The sequence below is a fragment of the Lycium barbarum genome, chromosome 6 (assembly GCF_019175385.1).
Source record: "Lycium barbarum isolate Lr01 chromosome 6, ASM1917538v2, whole genome shotgun sequence".
NCBI classification, from domain to species: Eukaryota; Viridiplantae; Streptophyta; class Magnoliopsida; order Solanales; family Solanaceae; genus Lycium; species Lycium barbarum.
Genome location: NC_083342.1, coordinates 85,437,301 through 85,453,484, shown reverse-complemented (window position 1 = coordinate 85,453,484; position 16,184 = coordinate 85,437,301). Strand labels below are relative to the sequence as shown.

At 34.7% G+C, this 16,184-nt stretch overlaps 1 protein-coding gene across 1 annotated transcript; it reads left to right on the top strand.

The window, feature by feature from the left end:
• The first annotated feature begins 14,060 nt into the window (after window positions 1-14,060).
• On the top strand, window positions 14,061-14,763 carry LOC132644519 (histone H3.2-like). Its single transcript, XM_060361109.1, has one exon. It carries the CDS (start codon window positions 14,135-14,137, stop codon window positions 14,543-14,545), a length of 411 nt encoding a protein of 136 aa, XP_060217092.1. The 5' UTR covers window positions 14,061-14,134; the 3' UTR covers window positions 14,546-14,763.
• The last annotated feature ends 1,421 nt before the right edge of the window (window positions 14,764-16,184 follow it).

Here is a 16,184-nt window from a genome sequence, read left to right as displayed (position 1 = left end):
ACACACTCAATTTTCAGGGTTCTATCGCAATGCCCAGTGTCATCATAATTCAACACTGGGACAATATTTTGCAAAGACTCGCACCGATCGTGATTTGCCATGTCATAAGTGTCGTAGTCATCCCAGAACTACACACGGCCTGATTCTCGTGCAACCCGAGATATGTAGGCGATTCAGAGACCAGAGTTCGGCCGTAATTTTCTACCCTTAGGCCTCCATAATCCTTCAGCTGGGACAAAATAGGCTACTAAGTCAACGTCTTTGCCCGACAACTCTTTTCATCATTACCGGGCAAAGAGGGACAAGTTGTTGACACCCAATTTTGTCCCACCTTTCCTCCAAAATACCTATTTTTCACTTCTAATATTTTGGCAACTTTAAAAAATAATTATTTGCTTTTTTTTTTTACTATAATTAGTTTTTATTAATACCGGCATTTCATTATCCTGTCATTATCTTTTACTGCCGTCCTTACTATTATTATTATTATTATTATTATTTTATTACTATTTTTATTATTACTAGTATTATCATAATTATCATTTCAGCATTTTTTTTACTGTTTTACGCACATGCATCGCATTCATCTTCGCACAATTAAATGATAGCGTTTATTTGTTTTCAAAACATTATTGCACAGCTATTACAACGTCGTATAATTTTATTACCTGAGCACTAATAATTACATATTTTATATTTTAGCACACTTAGTATATATTTAATTAAAAATGAATATTTTATTTGAAATTAGAAACCCAAATTGGTTCTTTCATCAGCCAAATTATTAGTCCAAATACGAGCCCAATTCACCCCCAATATTTTCGGATTAACCCAAAACAATTTTCATAGCCCACTACCCATTTTAATTCACCCCAGCCCACATTTAAAATTGACCCAGTCCATTAAATCATTTGACCCGACCCAATTCAATTTGAACAAAAAAGAACCACTAGGGTTCCTTTCTTTTCCTCTCAGCCGCCACCCCCATCCCTGTTCTCTCGCTTCCTCCTCCCCTTTCTCTCTCATACGCTCCTCCTTCTTCTCTCTCTACCCTCTCTCTCCCGCTCCTCCTCGCACCCACTTCACCTTGTCCCCCCACGCTCACTGCCATCCCCATTCCCTCTGTTCCCCACGCGTATCTCTTTCATTTCACCACAATACAAGCAAAACCCGAGTTAATCCCCTATAAATATTGGCTTCCTAATCTGAAAAGAGGGGCTTTTGGAATCGCGAAAAACCTCCCTGAAAAGAAGTTCCTCAGCTTTGAATACTCCTGAAAATATCAGTCCCTAATCGCACGAATTTCCCCCTTTAAATATTAGTTTTAATTTTCTAAATATCGATTCAAGCACTAAATTCTTTTCTGTTTTGCCCTTGTTATTTGTTTGAATCCGACCGCGCGCAAGTTCGGATTTCGTGGTGTTTCGAGGTAGATTGGAAACCCCGCGTCTCACTTCGCTGCACCCGAAGAAGGTAATTCTCTCATTATCTTAGCATTTCTATTTTGATTCTGCCGATTATGATTTTATATTAGCTTCGAGATTAGTTGATTTATTAGCTTTTATTAGAAGTAGATTAGATTAGTAGTTTCATTAATTTCCTTCTTTATTTTAGAATTCTTCTACTTTTAACTCTATGTGTCTGTGTCGTATAAGATTAGCTTAAGTTTGTTTTATCTAGCTAAAAAAATTAGTTTTCCTTGCTACTGTATGAAAATATGAAGTTTTTACTATGTTCTCTTTGCGTTTTTCTCCCATAGTATATGGTGAAGGTCAATGTTAAGAGCAATTAGTTAAAACTCAGCAACTTGTTATCTTTAACGGAGATAGAACTAAGCATAACCAATACGTTACCTTTTCTGGCTCTGGATTTTGATTAAACATTGAGCTAATTTTGTTCATGATCCAAGAATAGTCGTACCATGCTAAACGTAACTAAAATGTTAGTTGTTTGCCAACCGGAACAGAGCCATTAGTTATGAATATTTTGTTAATTTCAAGTGTGGTTCCGCCTTAGCTTTCCCTCACTGTGGTGTTTCCAATTAATGAGTTTCCCTTTTTCTTTCAGAATCTGTTTAAGTGATTTTCCTTCTTCCTTTCATTTTACAATCCTGTTCTTCTATGTGGTTTGCTTCGAAATTCTCGTTTCTGTTTATTTGCGTTCATGTTATAGGTTTTCTTATCACGGTTGTTTCTTAGTTGTTGGTATTAGTTAGCTTTTGCTCGTCGTTCTTCTATGTGGTTTGCTTTTAAAATAATGTCGCTCATGTTTTTTTTAGCTTCTTTTGTTGTTTTTCTATACTTGGGTTAAAGTAAAGAAGGAACTAATTAATTTGTTACATTTTCTCAGAACAATAATAGCTTTTGTCACGGTTGGGTGCTAATCTTTATCTATTTTCCCCTTTCTTTTACATATACACATCGGAACAAACGGAGTCTTAATTCGGGATTTTATCAAAACAAAGTCTCAAGAGGAGACTCAGCACACCCATCCATAGAGTCATCTCGCGCCGCAATTCTTAGATCACATCGGGCAGGCGAAACTCGTTAGAGGCCGCTTGTAACGTTTTTATTCTTTTTTTCGTATCATTCATTTCCTTTCATCCATTTTTATGATTGCTGATTTGTCTGCGTTTTGGATTGTGTGTGTTTTAAAATTAGGTGGAGAACCTATGATTCATGTAGGACTAGAAAGGGATAGATTCTGTCATTTAGGATTACCACTCTAAAAATTAAATACTTATTTTTCATCATACAAAGTGCATCATTCATATAATAATATTTTAAACTTGTTAGCTATAAGTTATTTTTTTTCCTTCTTTTCTCAAAAGCTATTTTCTTAAATTTTTTTAAACCTCAATTAATTAACCTAAGATTGGCCGGATAACCGTAGTTAACGGATTCTAAAGGATGCCTAACCCCTTCCTTTAGGATAATATAGAACCCTTACCTAGAATCACACTGATTAAGCAGGCTATTAACGGAGGTTTAGTTAGCTTTACCTTAGTTAATAATTAGGTGTCCTAATTCACCGTAAAATCAATTAGGTGGTGACTCCTTAAAATAAAGCAAATAGGAATCACCAATATGTTGTACTCCGCTTCAACCCGGTTAAAACGGGGTATGACAATAATAACCGAAAAATATAATTTTTGATGGACTTCTTTTTTATTTTTTCATCCTTTTTTAACAACCCTTGAAAAAAATAAACAAATAGAGATGGCATAATACATAAACATACCCTCGAACTTGGCCTCAGCTGGCAAGTATGTCCTTCAACTTTGGGTGTGCACAAGTAGGCATCTGAACTTGTCTCCACTTTGTTAGTTGAACACCCAAACTTACAAAATGATCATCGAGACACCTCCAAAATTTATGTGTCACATCAATGTTTGTGTTTACGTGTTCAATTTTATATAAGTTGAGATGTCTACTTGTGCACACCCAAAGTTGGAGGGCATAATAGCCAGCTTAGCTTGAGAGCATGTTTATATATTATGCCAATAGAGATTCACCATGAATTCATGACCAGATTATTATTATTTTACATCATTTCTTTTATAATTTTATCGGGATAGAGTTCAAAGTTAAGATTATTAATTATTTGTATGATTGTTAATGTATATAAGTTAAATACAAAGCAAAATAATGACCAATCTTATTAACACTATTTGATTTACATTTAACTTAAACATACTAATAATGATGCAACATTAATTAAAAAAATATTGAGATAATAGTCAAAAACACCTCAAGTATCATTTTCTTGTGAGTTTCCTACTGAACTATAAGTTGTTTGCGTTTGTCACCTGAACTATCATTAAATATTATCAAAACACACTTGAACTATAAATTATTTGCATTTCCTACCCAAACTATCACCAAATATTTATCAAAACACTCCTCGACTAGTATCTAGTGGTGCTGGAAATCCGCAAAAAAGTGATACTTCATATGCGTTTTTGACCATTGTCTCTTATTTTTTATTTTTTTAAAATTTCCAATTAATTCTTTTAATTATCTGCGTGGAGTGCTATTTGATACCATTTTTAAACCAAAAAAAAAAAAAAATTACACCACGCACCAACATATACTAGTTGAGGTTTGTTTTGATAAATAGTTAGTGATAGTTTAGGTAGGAAACGCAAACACCTGATAGTTCAGGTAGAAAACTCATAAAAAAATGATACTTCAGGTGTATTTTTTGTCATTATCTCAAAATATTTGTATTCTAAAAACTATACTGAAAAAAAATATAAAAATAATCATTGAATCTCTATTTGTTTATTTTCTTTAATGGTCATTTGTTTAAAAAATGTGAAAAGATTTAAAAAAAGGTCCTCCGAAAATTACCTTTTTCGCTTAGTTTGGTCGTTAGTTTCCAAGATGATAGAGTTGTGACTTTTAAGTGACAAATAAAATTGTAATTTTAATATTAACAGTGTATATATAACTTAAACTCAAATTTTTATATGTTATACTCCTTTCGTTTCTAAATAAATAGTGTTTTAGGCTTTTCATTTTGTTTCAAAATAAGTGGTGTTTTAGGATTTCAAGAAGAAATTGATCTTGTCCTTCCAAAATTACCCTTATTTATATAATCAAGAATCATTAAGTACGTAGTTTTTCTTTTCTAGGCATTTAATTAAGGGTAAATTAGTAAAAACACTCCTAATTTTCTAGAAGTGAGAACTTTCTTAAGGGATGTGCATAAGTTAAAAAAATCACATATTATGAAATGGAGGGAGTATATTTTATTGTGTGAATAAAAGTCGCGTATTGATAATTGAAAAGAAAATAAAACTACAATGTATAAGGTGTAGGTCTTTCGAAGAAAACTCGTGCAAGTTCGGTCTAAACCGGAGAAGACCTCACCTAAGAGTGTATTTGAGCCAAATTAGTCAACACTCGTCTCAAAAGCCGATGGTTGTTCAAATGAGTATGAAATAGCAAAGTGATGATGTGGACTTGATTCGCAACCTTTTGATAGTTTGGAGACACACTCACACAAAAATGTTATGAAACTAATGTGACTCCTTATGATCGGAAACTTATTAGTTCGAAGGGCTTGGTTACGAGCCATGTAGAATTTAGTTCAAGGCGAATGGTTGGTTGTGTGAACAAAAGTCAAACATTGATAGTTTAAAATAATTATATAAGGTGTAAAAATACTCTTACTAGTGTAGATGTTTTAAAGAAAGTTCAATCGAATTTACTCATAAGTGAACACACTATCAAATCAAGTTAAGAGTGCACATATTTAGAGCCTGTTTGGATTGGCTTATAAGTTGCTTATAAGATGTTTTCAGTTTTTTTGAGTGTTTGGCTGGCCAGCTTAAAGCCATTTTATGCTTAAAATAAGCTCAAAAAAATAATTGGGCCCGTTTGGCTTAGCTTATCTAAAGCAGCTTCTAAGCTGTTTCCAGCTTATAAGCTGCTTTTTTTAAGCCCATCCAAACAGGCTCTTAGACTCTATTAGCCCAACAAAATTAATCTTTTTATTTAACTTCTATATTACTCTATATTCCATCTCTCAAAGACAAGTAACTTAATTTTGCAACTTGATTTAAATGAAATCAATATAACATAATTATACGCTATAATTAAAGGCGAATTCAACATGTAAAATTAGTGAATTCAAAATTATAGTAATCTTATATTCCTCTTATTATTTTTCGGGTAAACTGAAATAGTATTTATAGCAAAAACAAGAATAACAATTAAAAGTTCCCATTAATGGATGTGTATGGCACAATAATATTATAAGCATAATAACATTAGAGCTTTTTTTTTTTGCCAAAGTCATAGATGGACCCCTGAACTTGTCTTGATTTTCCATTTAGACCCCCCCCCCCCCCCCAACTGAAACGTTTGACCATCTGAACCTTCAAACATAAGATAAATTGTGTCATTTGAACACCTCGTGTCAGCTTGGCACATGCGTGCAGTACACTTGCTGTGACATGGAAAAATAGACTAATAAAAATAAGCCATGTCAACAAAAAATTTTTTTTTTAAGAAAAATCAATTTTAAAATCTATTTAAATAATTTTAAAAAAATCTGAAAAACCCAACCCATCCTCTCCGACAGCCCACTTCGCCGCCGCCACTGACGTTGTTGCCTCCGCCGCCCCCACCGCCGCTTCAAAATCTATTTAAATAATTAAAAAAAATGGTGTCGTTTTTCGTCAGAGATTTGTTTAAATAGATTTTGAAGCGGAGCAGCGGAGGCGGCGGAGGCAACGAGGGCAGTGGCTGCGACGAAGTGGGTTATCGGAGAGGATGGGTTGAGTTTTTCATTTTTTTTTAATTATTTAAATAGATTTTAAAATAGAGTTTTTGTTAAAATTAATTTCTAATGATTAAAAATTTTAAAAAAGAAAAAAATTGGTCTCTCACGCTCTGTTTAAAGCAGTGTACTGCACGCGTGTGCCCAGCTGGCACGAGGTGTTCAAATGGCACAGTTTATCTTATGTTCGAGGGTCCAGATGGTCAACGTTTCAGTTAAGGGTCTACATGGAAAATCAGAACAAGTTCAGGGGTCCATCTATGACTTTGGCCCTTTTTTTGTGTCTTTTCTTTTCAAAAGCCCATAATGGGTTGGCACAACATTAGCATCCTTTCGTAGTTCACTTTTTTTGTGCGGAGTGCCCTTCAAAAGCACTGGTTTTTAATTTTTGTCCCTCACATTGTTGGTCTTCAATTTTTGCCCTTCGTCTAAAATTCCAAGGTTCCGCATTCGAACCTCCGCTGAGTCAAAAATTTTAAAAAAATTCGCCAGGTAGAACTTGGATTAGCAAGGAAGAATTCTGCATGAAAGTAAAATTCTGCCTTAAGGCAAAGTTTTTCCCAAAACTCAAAACTCTACCTTAAGGTAGAGTTTGAAACTCTGCCTAATTTTGCCTACAGGCCTAACTTTGGCCCAAATAGGCCTAAGTTTGCTATAAAACTTTGCCTTGCGATTTTTTTTTGACTGAGCCGGGGTATAAACCTCAAACCTCATGCTATTAAGCGAAGGGCAAAAATTAAAGACCGCCAATTTGAGGGGTGAAAATTAAAGACCACCCCCAAAATAAGGGCATTCCTGCGAATTGCCCTTCATAGTTTCAACTTTTGGTGTTATCAGTGTTTTAATAGGCGGCAGCGTGAGGCGAGGCATTTTACTTAGCATGGGGCGAGGCGTAAGCAACATGGGGAGAGGCGTAAGCCCCAAGGCATGGGGCGTAAGCCCATGGATCTTGTGTACACACATTATGTAATGTAAAAGTTGATACACACTGTGTAACTATATATATTTATACTCACACACACACACCTGTTGTATGCTATAATGGTGTATATACATTTATTATTTATTGCATTTACACATTATATAATGTTATACATTATATATACATTTGCTACACACAGCTATACAGTATAAGCACCATTCAGCCGCCACAAAAACACCAACCCACCTTACTAATACCCAGTTCAAAAGGTCTTGATATTCAAACACCAATAGAACAAAGAAGAAGAAGAAGAAGAAGAAGAAGAAGAAGAAGAAGAAGAAGAACAACAACAACAATAAGAAGGAGAAGCGGAGGAGGAGGAGGAGAGGGTGAGTGAAAGTTCTCTGCACAAGAATTGGACACCTCTTTTAAGCTCTTTTACTACCCTTTATCTTCCTTTATATCTTCATTTTCTTCACAGATTTATTAAAGTAGTTGGAACAGAAGAAAAAATTCTTCACATTAAAGGGATTGAATCAAGTTTTTGCTAGAGATAACAAAGAATATGCTAGAATTTTTCTTAAAAAATAAAGTGTCGATAAAATCAATGCTCTCAATCATTAATTACGTATGCAGAGCTTTGGTAAATGGAATGGCTTAATTTTTTTTTTCAAGTTTTGGACACATTATCAAGTTATCTACCACACACATTAGAAACACTTTAGACTAATGGGTAAAGAGAATATATCCTTTATGTACTATTTTATCTATTATGGGTAAGCTTTCATGAGTTGGTCCAAAGTCAGTAAACTAGATGACCGAACGATTCAGTAACGTAATTATCTCATAATATGTGTGTGGATAAGTTAGGCCCAAGAACTATTGGCCTGTGATGGGTAGACACTCTCTATAAATAGAGGCTAACTCCCCTTTCCCTTTCTATTAGAAAACCCTAGCATATTCTGTTCTTGAATATGTGGTATAGTGGTTGGCGTCCCATCAGTCGAGATAGCTGGTGTGGAAGTTGGTCTTAGGCTTAATCGCCAATTGTTACCTCTGCTAAATCAATGGAGATGAACTGTACGCTTCCTTTATTCTATCTCAAGATAATGTTTATAATTATGTCTTAATCTCTACTATGGCTACAAATCACTTATCTTACAGTTAAAGCACGCGACTACTTATTTATAAAATTAATTTAACATTAAGTGCTTGTCAACTATTTTCAATCAGCCAACCCAAATAAATTCTTAATTTATGTACTCTTATGATCATCACTTATAAGTTGTAAATTGTAGGATGCCCCTATGTGTTAAAAAAGTTCTTAGTTTTTTGTTCCACCAAATCCCAATAGGTCCGACATGGAGAACATGTAGTCCTACAACTAATGTCATTTTATGATGGTAGTCCCTTTTAGCACTATAATTAATTAGCTGTGGAGAAATTTAACATTTCAGGGTGTCTTCGGTATGAAGGAAAATGTTTTCCTGAAAAATGTGTTCTTGGAAAATAAGTGAATTTCTACTTATTTTCTCATTTTCGGTTAGGTAATGGAAAATAAGCAAATTTCTTACTTATTTTCTCATGTTCGGTTGGTTGGTAGAAAACATTTTTCAGAAAAATACCATCCATGCCCCACCAACCCCACCCACACCCCACCAACCCCCACACCCACCCTACCCCACCACCCACCCCATGCACCCACCCCCAACCAAATCCTACCATCACCCTCCAACGCACTTCATCTTTACCCACCCCTATCCCACACCACCGCTATATCCAACCCTTCCACCCACCCACCCTTCCCAAATTTTCTATTTCATATATTTTATTTTACTTTAAAAAATGGGAAATTTTTTCTTATCCACCCCACGACCACCCACTATCCCTTACCACCGCCCACCCCCCAACTATAACCCCACCGCCCATGCTACACCAAATTTAAACACGCAAACTTTCCATTTTTATAAATGCAAAATTAAACATGAAGTAGAAAATTCAGGAGGGGGTAAGGGGTCCGCGGGGGGGGGGGGGGGGGGGGGTTGGTGTAGAAAATCAAAAAAGAATTTTTCAAAAAAACTTTTTTTTTGGAGGCGGTGTTTGGGCAGGGGATGGGGTGGGGAGTCGTAGCAAACAAAAAAAAAATCAAATCTTTTTTTTAAAAAAATATTATTTTTGGAGGGGGTGTAGGGGCGAGGGGGGGGGGGCAGTGCAAAAAACCCAAAAAATATATTTTAAAGACTTAAAAAAAATTGGGTGGGTGGGCGAACTGTGTGAGTTGTTGGGGTTTGATGGTTGGGTGGTTGGTGAAATGTCAATTGTGGACTTGTTTTCCCTAGTTTGATTAGGGAATCATTTCCTCCATTTTTAAGGAACTTGTTTCCCTAGCGAAAATATTTTCCAAAATTTGTGGAAAATTGGAATATATTTTCCTTCGTACCGAACACACCCTTAAGCTCTTTTATTTTCACCCTTCCTCTATTGCTTCAATATTTGATTTTTCTCTGTTTATTTTTCTTGATTTGAAAGAACAATAAATAGTGGACCCGATAAGGTTATTCTCCTTCATCGACTCGGACAGTGTTGTACATGGAGCCAAATAGGGACCGTGATGATAATGTTTTGAGGGCAATTCGCACAATGCCCCTATTTGGGGTGGTCTTTAATTTTTGCCCCTCAAATTTGTGGTCTTTAATTTTTTACCTTCAGCATTTTTGGCGTGGCATAATTTCGATTTTCCAAGGCACAATTTATGTTTAATTTTGGCATATGTATCATAACATCCACACAAATTATCAGGACAAGGTTAAACTTTAAACACCCCACATAATCTGCAAAACAGTATAATTTTAGATTTCGCAAGACATAGTTTACATTTAATTTCGGTATATGTATCATAACATCCACACAAATTATGTCTGACAAGGCAAAACTGTCAACACTCAACATAATCTGAAAAATATTACAAAACTTATGCCGCATAACTTAATTCCCACGGAATTTATGCCGAGCGAGGAAAAAGTTCAGTTTCCGAAGATAAAAATGTTACAGAAATTATGCCTTGTGAAACATGTCAGGATATTTTCATTACGTAAGTAGTAGGTGGAAAAAAATTAAAGACCACATATATGAAGGGCAAAAATTAAAGACCAGTGCATTTAAAGGGCAAACCGTGAAGAAAAAAAAACATGTGGTTGATTTGTTATAGTTGTCTTGACTTTTCAAGTAATGTTAATGTCCATCAATTATTTTTTTGTATGATAACGCTTATAAAGAAAAATTTCCTTTTTTTCCCTCTTTTATTTTCTTTTTTAAGACCCGAAAATTATGCTTATGGTTCTTCATAAATATCTTTAGAAGAACAAGGAATCGTAAGATGATCAAGAATTTGGAGATGATCAAATTGTCTGACCTAGATTTTAGGAAAAAAAAAAGTGATTAGATGTTTTTCAGATAGTTTTTCCTCATAAACACTTTTAAAACCTCGTCCAAGCACAAATTATTGCCAAATGTATTTTTCAAATTAATTAGTCAAATTCAAACTGCTACTTTCTAAATATACTTTTTTAGAAAGCATTTACGATAAAAAACACTTTTCGAAAGTAAGCAGAATTTGGAACTTGGCCAAACATGCTAGTAGTATAAATGACCGGAAACAGTCAGTCTCTACAATTTCTGAATCTGCAAAGGAAACTAAGGAACTACAAAATGATTATAAGAATTTGGAAAAGATGAATGTTTCTATCTTAAAATTGTATCTACTACGAGCTTTATTTTACCTGTTGAGTGCTAAGAGTAATTTACAAACAATAATGATCAATGATTTCTCTCTCTTTTGCTAAGTGGTCTTACTTGTAATTGGTACAACTATGTTTTCTAGTACTCAGTATAATTAGCTAAAGTCTACAACTCACAACCTTAGAAAAAAAAAGAAGCAAAACTGTCCTTTTTTTTTTCTTTTGCAAAAGTATGACTTTTTATCCGACAAGAAGACAAAGACTTAGGGGTTTCTTGACTATTCCTTGTAAATTTCATCCAACATGATAAATTTCTCAACTGTATATTATAGCTTAATTTTAGTGATAGAGTTCCATTAGAATATTTCTAGAAAACCAATTGATGAAATATTAAGACATCAAAATCTTGAATTTCCCGGACATCATCATGTTCTTAAATATCACAGAAGAATTAACAGTTCATTTTTCACATAGTGTTCCTTGGAATTTGTTATATTGTTACTGAAGTTTGAAGGATACTCTCTACATTCTTGTAACAAACTGTACTATGTAGTAAATTACTCGTAATATACATCAGTTCTGCGACCATGTGCCCTATTCTCTATATTGAAAAAAGTAGTGGAAAAGGACTACAGCATGGGGCCAAGACAGCACAAGTTGTTCCAAAACTAATTGATACAATTCAATTGTCACTAATCAACCTACAGGATAATAGACATTTTCTACTTTCTAAATTTTGTTAAAGATGAGGATAAGTGAAGATAGTGGTGGAGATGTTATATGCAAATGTACATAATTATTTATTACAATGTTTATCTTGTTTTGTATAGTTGGCAGCCGTAGAAAAGAGAGGGACAACATCCTTATTTTATATGTCTAATTTACATAACCAATAATCATTAAGTAGCTTTTCTTTTGTAGGCATTTAATTAGGGGTAATTTAGTAAAAACACTCCTAATTTTCTAGAAGTGAGCACTTTCTCAAGGAATGTGCATAAGCTAAAAAACCTACATATTATGAAACAGAGGGAGTATATTTTATTGTGCGAAGAAAAGTCCCGTATTGATAATTGAAAAGAAATTAAACTACAATGTATAAGGTGTAGGTCTTTCGAAGAAAATTTGTGCATGTTCGGTCTAAACCGGACAAGACCACACCTAAGAGTGTATTTGAGCCAAATTAGTCAACACTCGTCTCAAAAGTCGATGGTCGTTCAAACGAGTATGAAATAGCAAAGTGATGGTGTGGACTTGATTCGCAACCTTTTGGTAGTTTGGAGACATGCTCACACAAAAATGTCATGAAACTAACGTGACTCCTTGTGATCGGAAACTTATTAGTTCGATGGGCTGGGTTATGAGCCATGTAGAATTCAGTTCAAGGGGAATGGTTGGTTGTGTGAACAAAAGTCAAACATTGATAGTTAAAATTAATTATATAAGGTGTAACGATACTCTTACTGGTATAGATTTTTTTTAGGAAAGTTCAATCGAACTTGCTCATAATTGAACACTATCAAACCAACTTAAGAGTGCACATATTTAGACTCTATTAGCCCAACAACATTAATCTTTTTTTTTTTTAGCTTCTATATTACTCTATATTCCATCTCTCAAAGACAAGCAACTTGATTTCTAATAAATGAAATCAATATAACATAATTATACGCTATAATTAAAGGCGGAGTTCAACATGTAAAATGAGTGAATTCAAAATTATAGTAATCTTATACTCCTATTTTTTTTCCAGGTAAACTGAAATAGTATTTAAGCAAAAACAAGCGTAGCAATTAAAAGTTCCCATAGCATCGTTAATGGATGTGTCTGGCACAATAATATTACAAGCACAGTAATATTAGAGTTTTTTTTTGTGTGTGTGTGTCTTTTAAAAGCACATAATGGGTTAGCACGACATTAACATCCTTTCGTAGTTTCAACTTTTGTGCTATCAGTGTTTTAACAGGCGGAAGCATGAGGCGAGACATTTTACTTAGTACGGGGTGAGGCATAAGCCCCGAGGCATGGGGCGTAAGCCTCAGGGATCTTTAAATTTTTAATTTATAATATAATAATACAAATATAAAAAATACATTAATAGCTTAAGAGATTAAACACGTGTCATACAAAACAAAACTTCTAGCATGATTTTGCAAGCATAAATAGTGCAATAATATAAAAATTATTATGAGATGCAAATCAATTCTAACATCTTAATTTTCAAAAATTAAAAGAATCAGAATTCCTTAAAATATATTACTATCATACTATATAATTTACCTCCCTAAAAGAAAATATTCAGTAGGCTTTGTCAGTATTATAATTAAAATATCACTGTTTATGAATAAAAAAAATTAATTTCAAATGGTAATGCTAAGACATATGACAAAAACATGAAGACCAATGACAAGTGAAGATGTAAAATTCAGTTATGTATTTTAAAAAGAAATGTTAAGTTATATTCATCCTCACGGTGCTAATAGTAATTATGCAATACTACAGTTTGTTATTTGAATTACTCTCAATCTTCTTATTTCTATAGATGAAAAAATTATTAAGCATCATTCATTTATTAAAGAATTATGAGGGTTAACGATGTTAACTAAGGATTTTTGACACATAACTTGTGTAAGACCTGTTAGACAAGCCCCGAGCGTTGGACGTTAGGCGTGCTTAGAGCGTACAGTCGGACGCTTAGGGCGTAAGCCTCACAGAAGTAAGCCCCACACATAAGCCTGGAGGCGTTTTGCCAGTGTCCCACCCCAGGGCGTGTCCCAAAACTGCCTTTGAAAACACTAGTTGGAACTAGGTATTAGTTTGCCTATTCCAATAGTAGAAAATTGTGGCACAAAGAGAATTGAGAAAAATAAAAGATATTTATTTTACGGAGCAGCTAGCTTCGAGATCCACGTGGCAAATCTGCCTTTGTTGATAAAGTAGCATGCGGATTGGTATCCTAGCAAACATTTATCGTGAGATCTGTACCGTCAATACCAAATCTCCTAATCCAACGGCTGTTATTCACTTCGAATTACGAGGCCAAAAATTTCAAAACTCTTTTCCAAAACGTTCAACCTTCCCGCTCTCCGTATCTCTATATAAATCTCCCCTTACCCATTTCCCTAACTCACCATTGCATCAGAACTCGAGTTTTCTTCAGCATACCACATTTACTTCTAAACCATTCAAAATGGCCCGTACCAAGCAAACAGCCCGCAAATCCACAGGTGGGAAGGCACCAAGGAAGCAGCTAGCCACCAAGGCTGCCAGAAAGTCAGCTCCGGCGACTGGAGGAGTGAAGAAGCCTCACCGATTCAGGCCTGGAACTGTTGCACTCAGAGAAATCAGGAAGTATCAGAAGTCTACTGAGTTGTTGATAAGGAAGCTTCCTTTCCAGAGGCTGGTGAGGGAAATTGCACAGGATTTCAAGACAGATCTGAGATTCCAAAGCAGTGCTGTGGCTGCTCTACAAGAGGCCGCTGAGGCTTACCTTGTTGGGCTCTTCGAAGACACCAATCTCTGTGCCATTCATGGTAAGAGGGTTACCATTATGCCAAAAGACATTCAGCTTGCTAGGAGGATTCGTGGAGAAAGGGCTTAGGAACAAGCTTGTTAGTGTTTATCTGTCTAATGTTCTGTTGTTGGGATTCTAGGGTTTAGGTGGTTTACTAGTATTCTGGATCTAGTCAATGAAATTTGTACTTTGTTTTTTGTTCAATTAATCTTGCCCTTACATCTGCCTGTTATTTGCCCAAAATTGAAGATTGAAGCACTACTTGGTGTGGATATTAATAGAAATATTACATATCATAATATTGATATGGTGTGTTGTTATTCTTACCTTGTAATTGTGTAGCTATGGCTTTTTGGTGTTGCATAATTAGAGTTTTGAGCAAGTTGAATTTTCGTTGTAGCATTTTCATTTATAGTCTCTTGTTTTTGCTACTTATTGGTGTTGTGTAGGTATTTAGAGGAACAAAAGCATGGATTCCTGCATATTGTGTTAGGTGGTGTAAATCTAGTATAGCTGATTTCAGTTGTAGTATGTGTGAACTGTAGGTTTATTAGTATGCTGGAGTCTGGTCAATGAAATTTGTACTTTGTTTTGTTAAATCAAAGATCTTGCATTTATGTTTGTGTGTTATTTGCTCTCAATTGAAGATTGGGGCATTGCTTGGTGTTTGATGGTTGATTTTATTTGTTAAGGGGGATTTAATAGAAACATCTTATATTGTGGCATATTAATATAGTGTGCCTTCGTTCTTACCTTATGTGGGTATGGATTTCTTGTTTTGTATACTTAGATCTCTCTGTAAATTATATTATCCTTGTAACATTTGTGTACTAAGATATTGCAAAGTTTGAACAATATCCTAGGCCAAAGAGAAGAGTTGTACATGCGTTGTTGGATCTATTCATTGTTTCCTTTTCTTTTTTTGGGGGAAGGGGTTGGGACTGGAAATTGAGTTGCTTTTTGGTGCTGATACTCTTACCTACTACTTAGAATGACAGTTTGCACAACTTTGTTGAGTGAACTATATGAAATTTATTGTATAATGGAGCTTTTAGGAAATTTTTTTCAATGGAACGGACTTACGAGGAACTTGCTCGCCACAAGAATTTCCTTATATTCATATGGATTACCAGTGTACTGCTTAGCACTTTTGACATTATTTTCCTGCAACAGAAGCAGTGTGCTTTTTGTCATCTGCTTTAACTTAAACTCATTTGGCACAGCTCTTTTCTAATGCTGCCAAATTATTTTTAGGAAAGTGAATAAAATACAGTCACAATATTATCATTATTTTGTGAACCCTTCACTATTTTGCTTGACATATGTTGAACGTCAATATTAGTTGCCATATCAAGTAATATTACAAATTTGTTTTAAGTTTTCTTGTGGAATCTTAACATATAATGTTCATGACTTGTGGTTGGATGCTAAACTTAACCTTTGGAAGTGCTATCTAAGGTGTGAAAGGTCGCAAAACGGTCATCCTCAGGTCAGCATTCACCTTGATTCAAATGGTGAGTGGCTTTTTGTGCCAGAGCTGGAATTGTGCGTATTCTGAATACAACACTGCTTCAGACAATTTACATATATGTTTATAATAAGTTTAAGACTTCTGCGGCTACATGACATTGTATGGTGTGAGAAGCATGCTAAAGATACCTGCTTTTGTTTGGTGAGTCCTCTAAAAGAGATGACTTTTTTGCTACGTCAATTTCACGCAGTTGAT

What these genes read in the sequence shown, in the direction of transcription:
- LOC132644519 (XM_060361109.1), top strand. Translation starts at nt 14,135, where the DNA reads ATGGCCCGTACCAAGCAAACAGCCCGCAAATCCACAGGTGGGAAGGCA.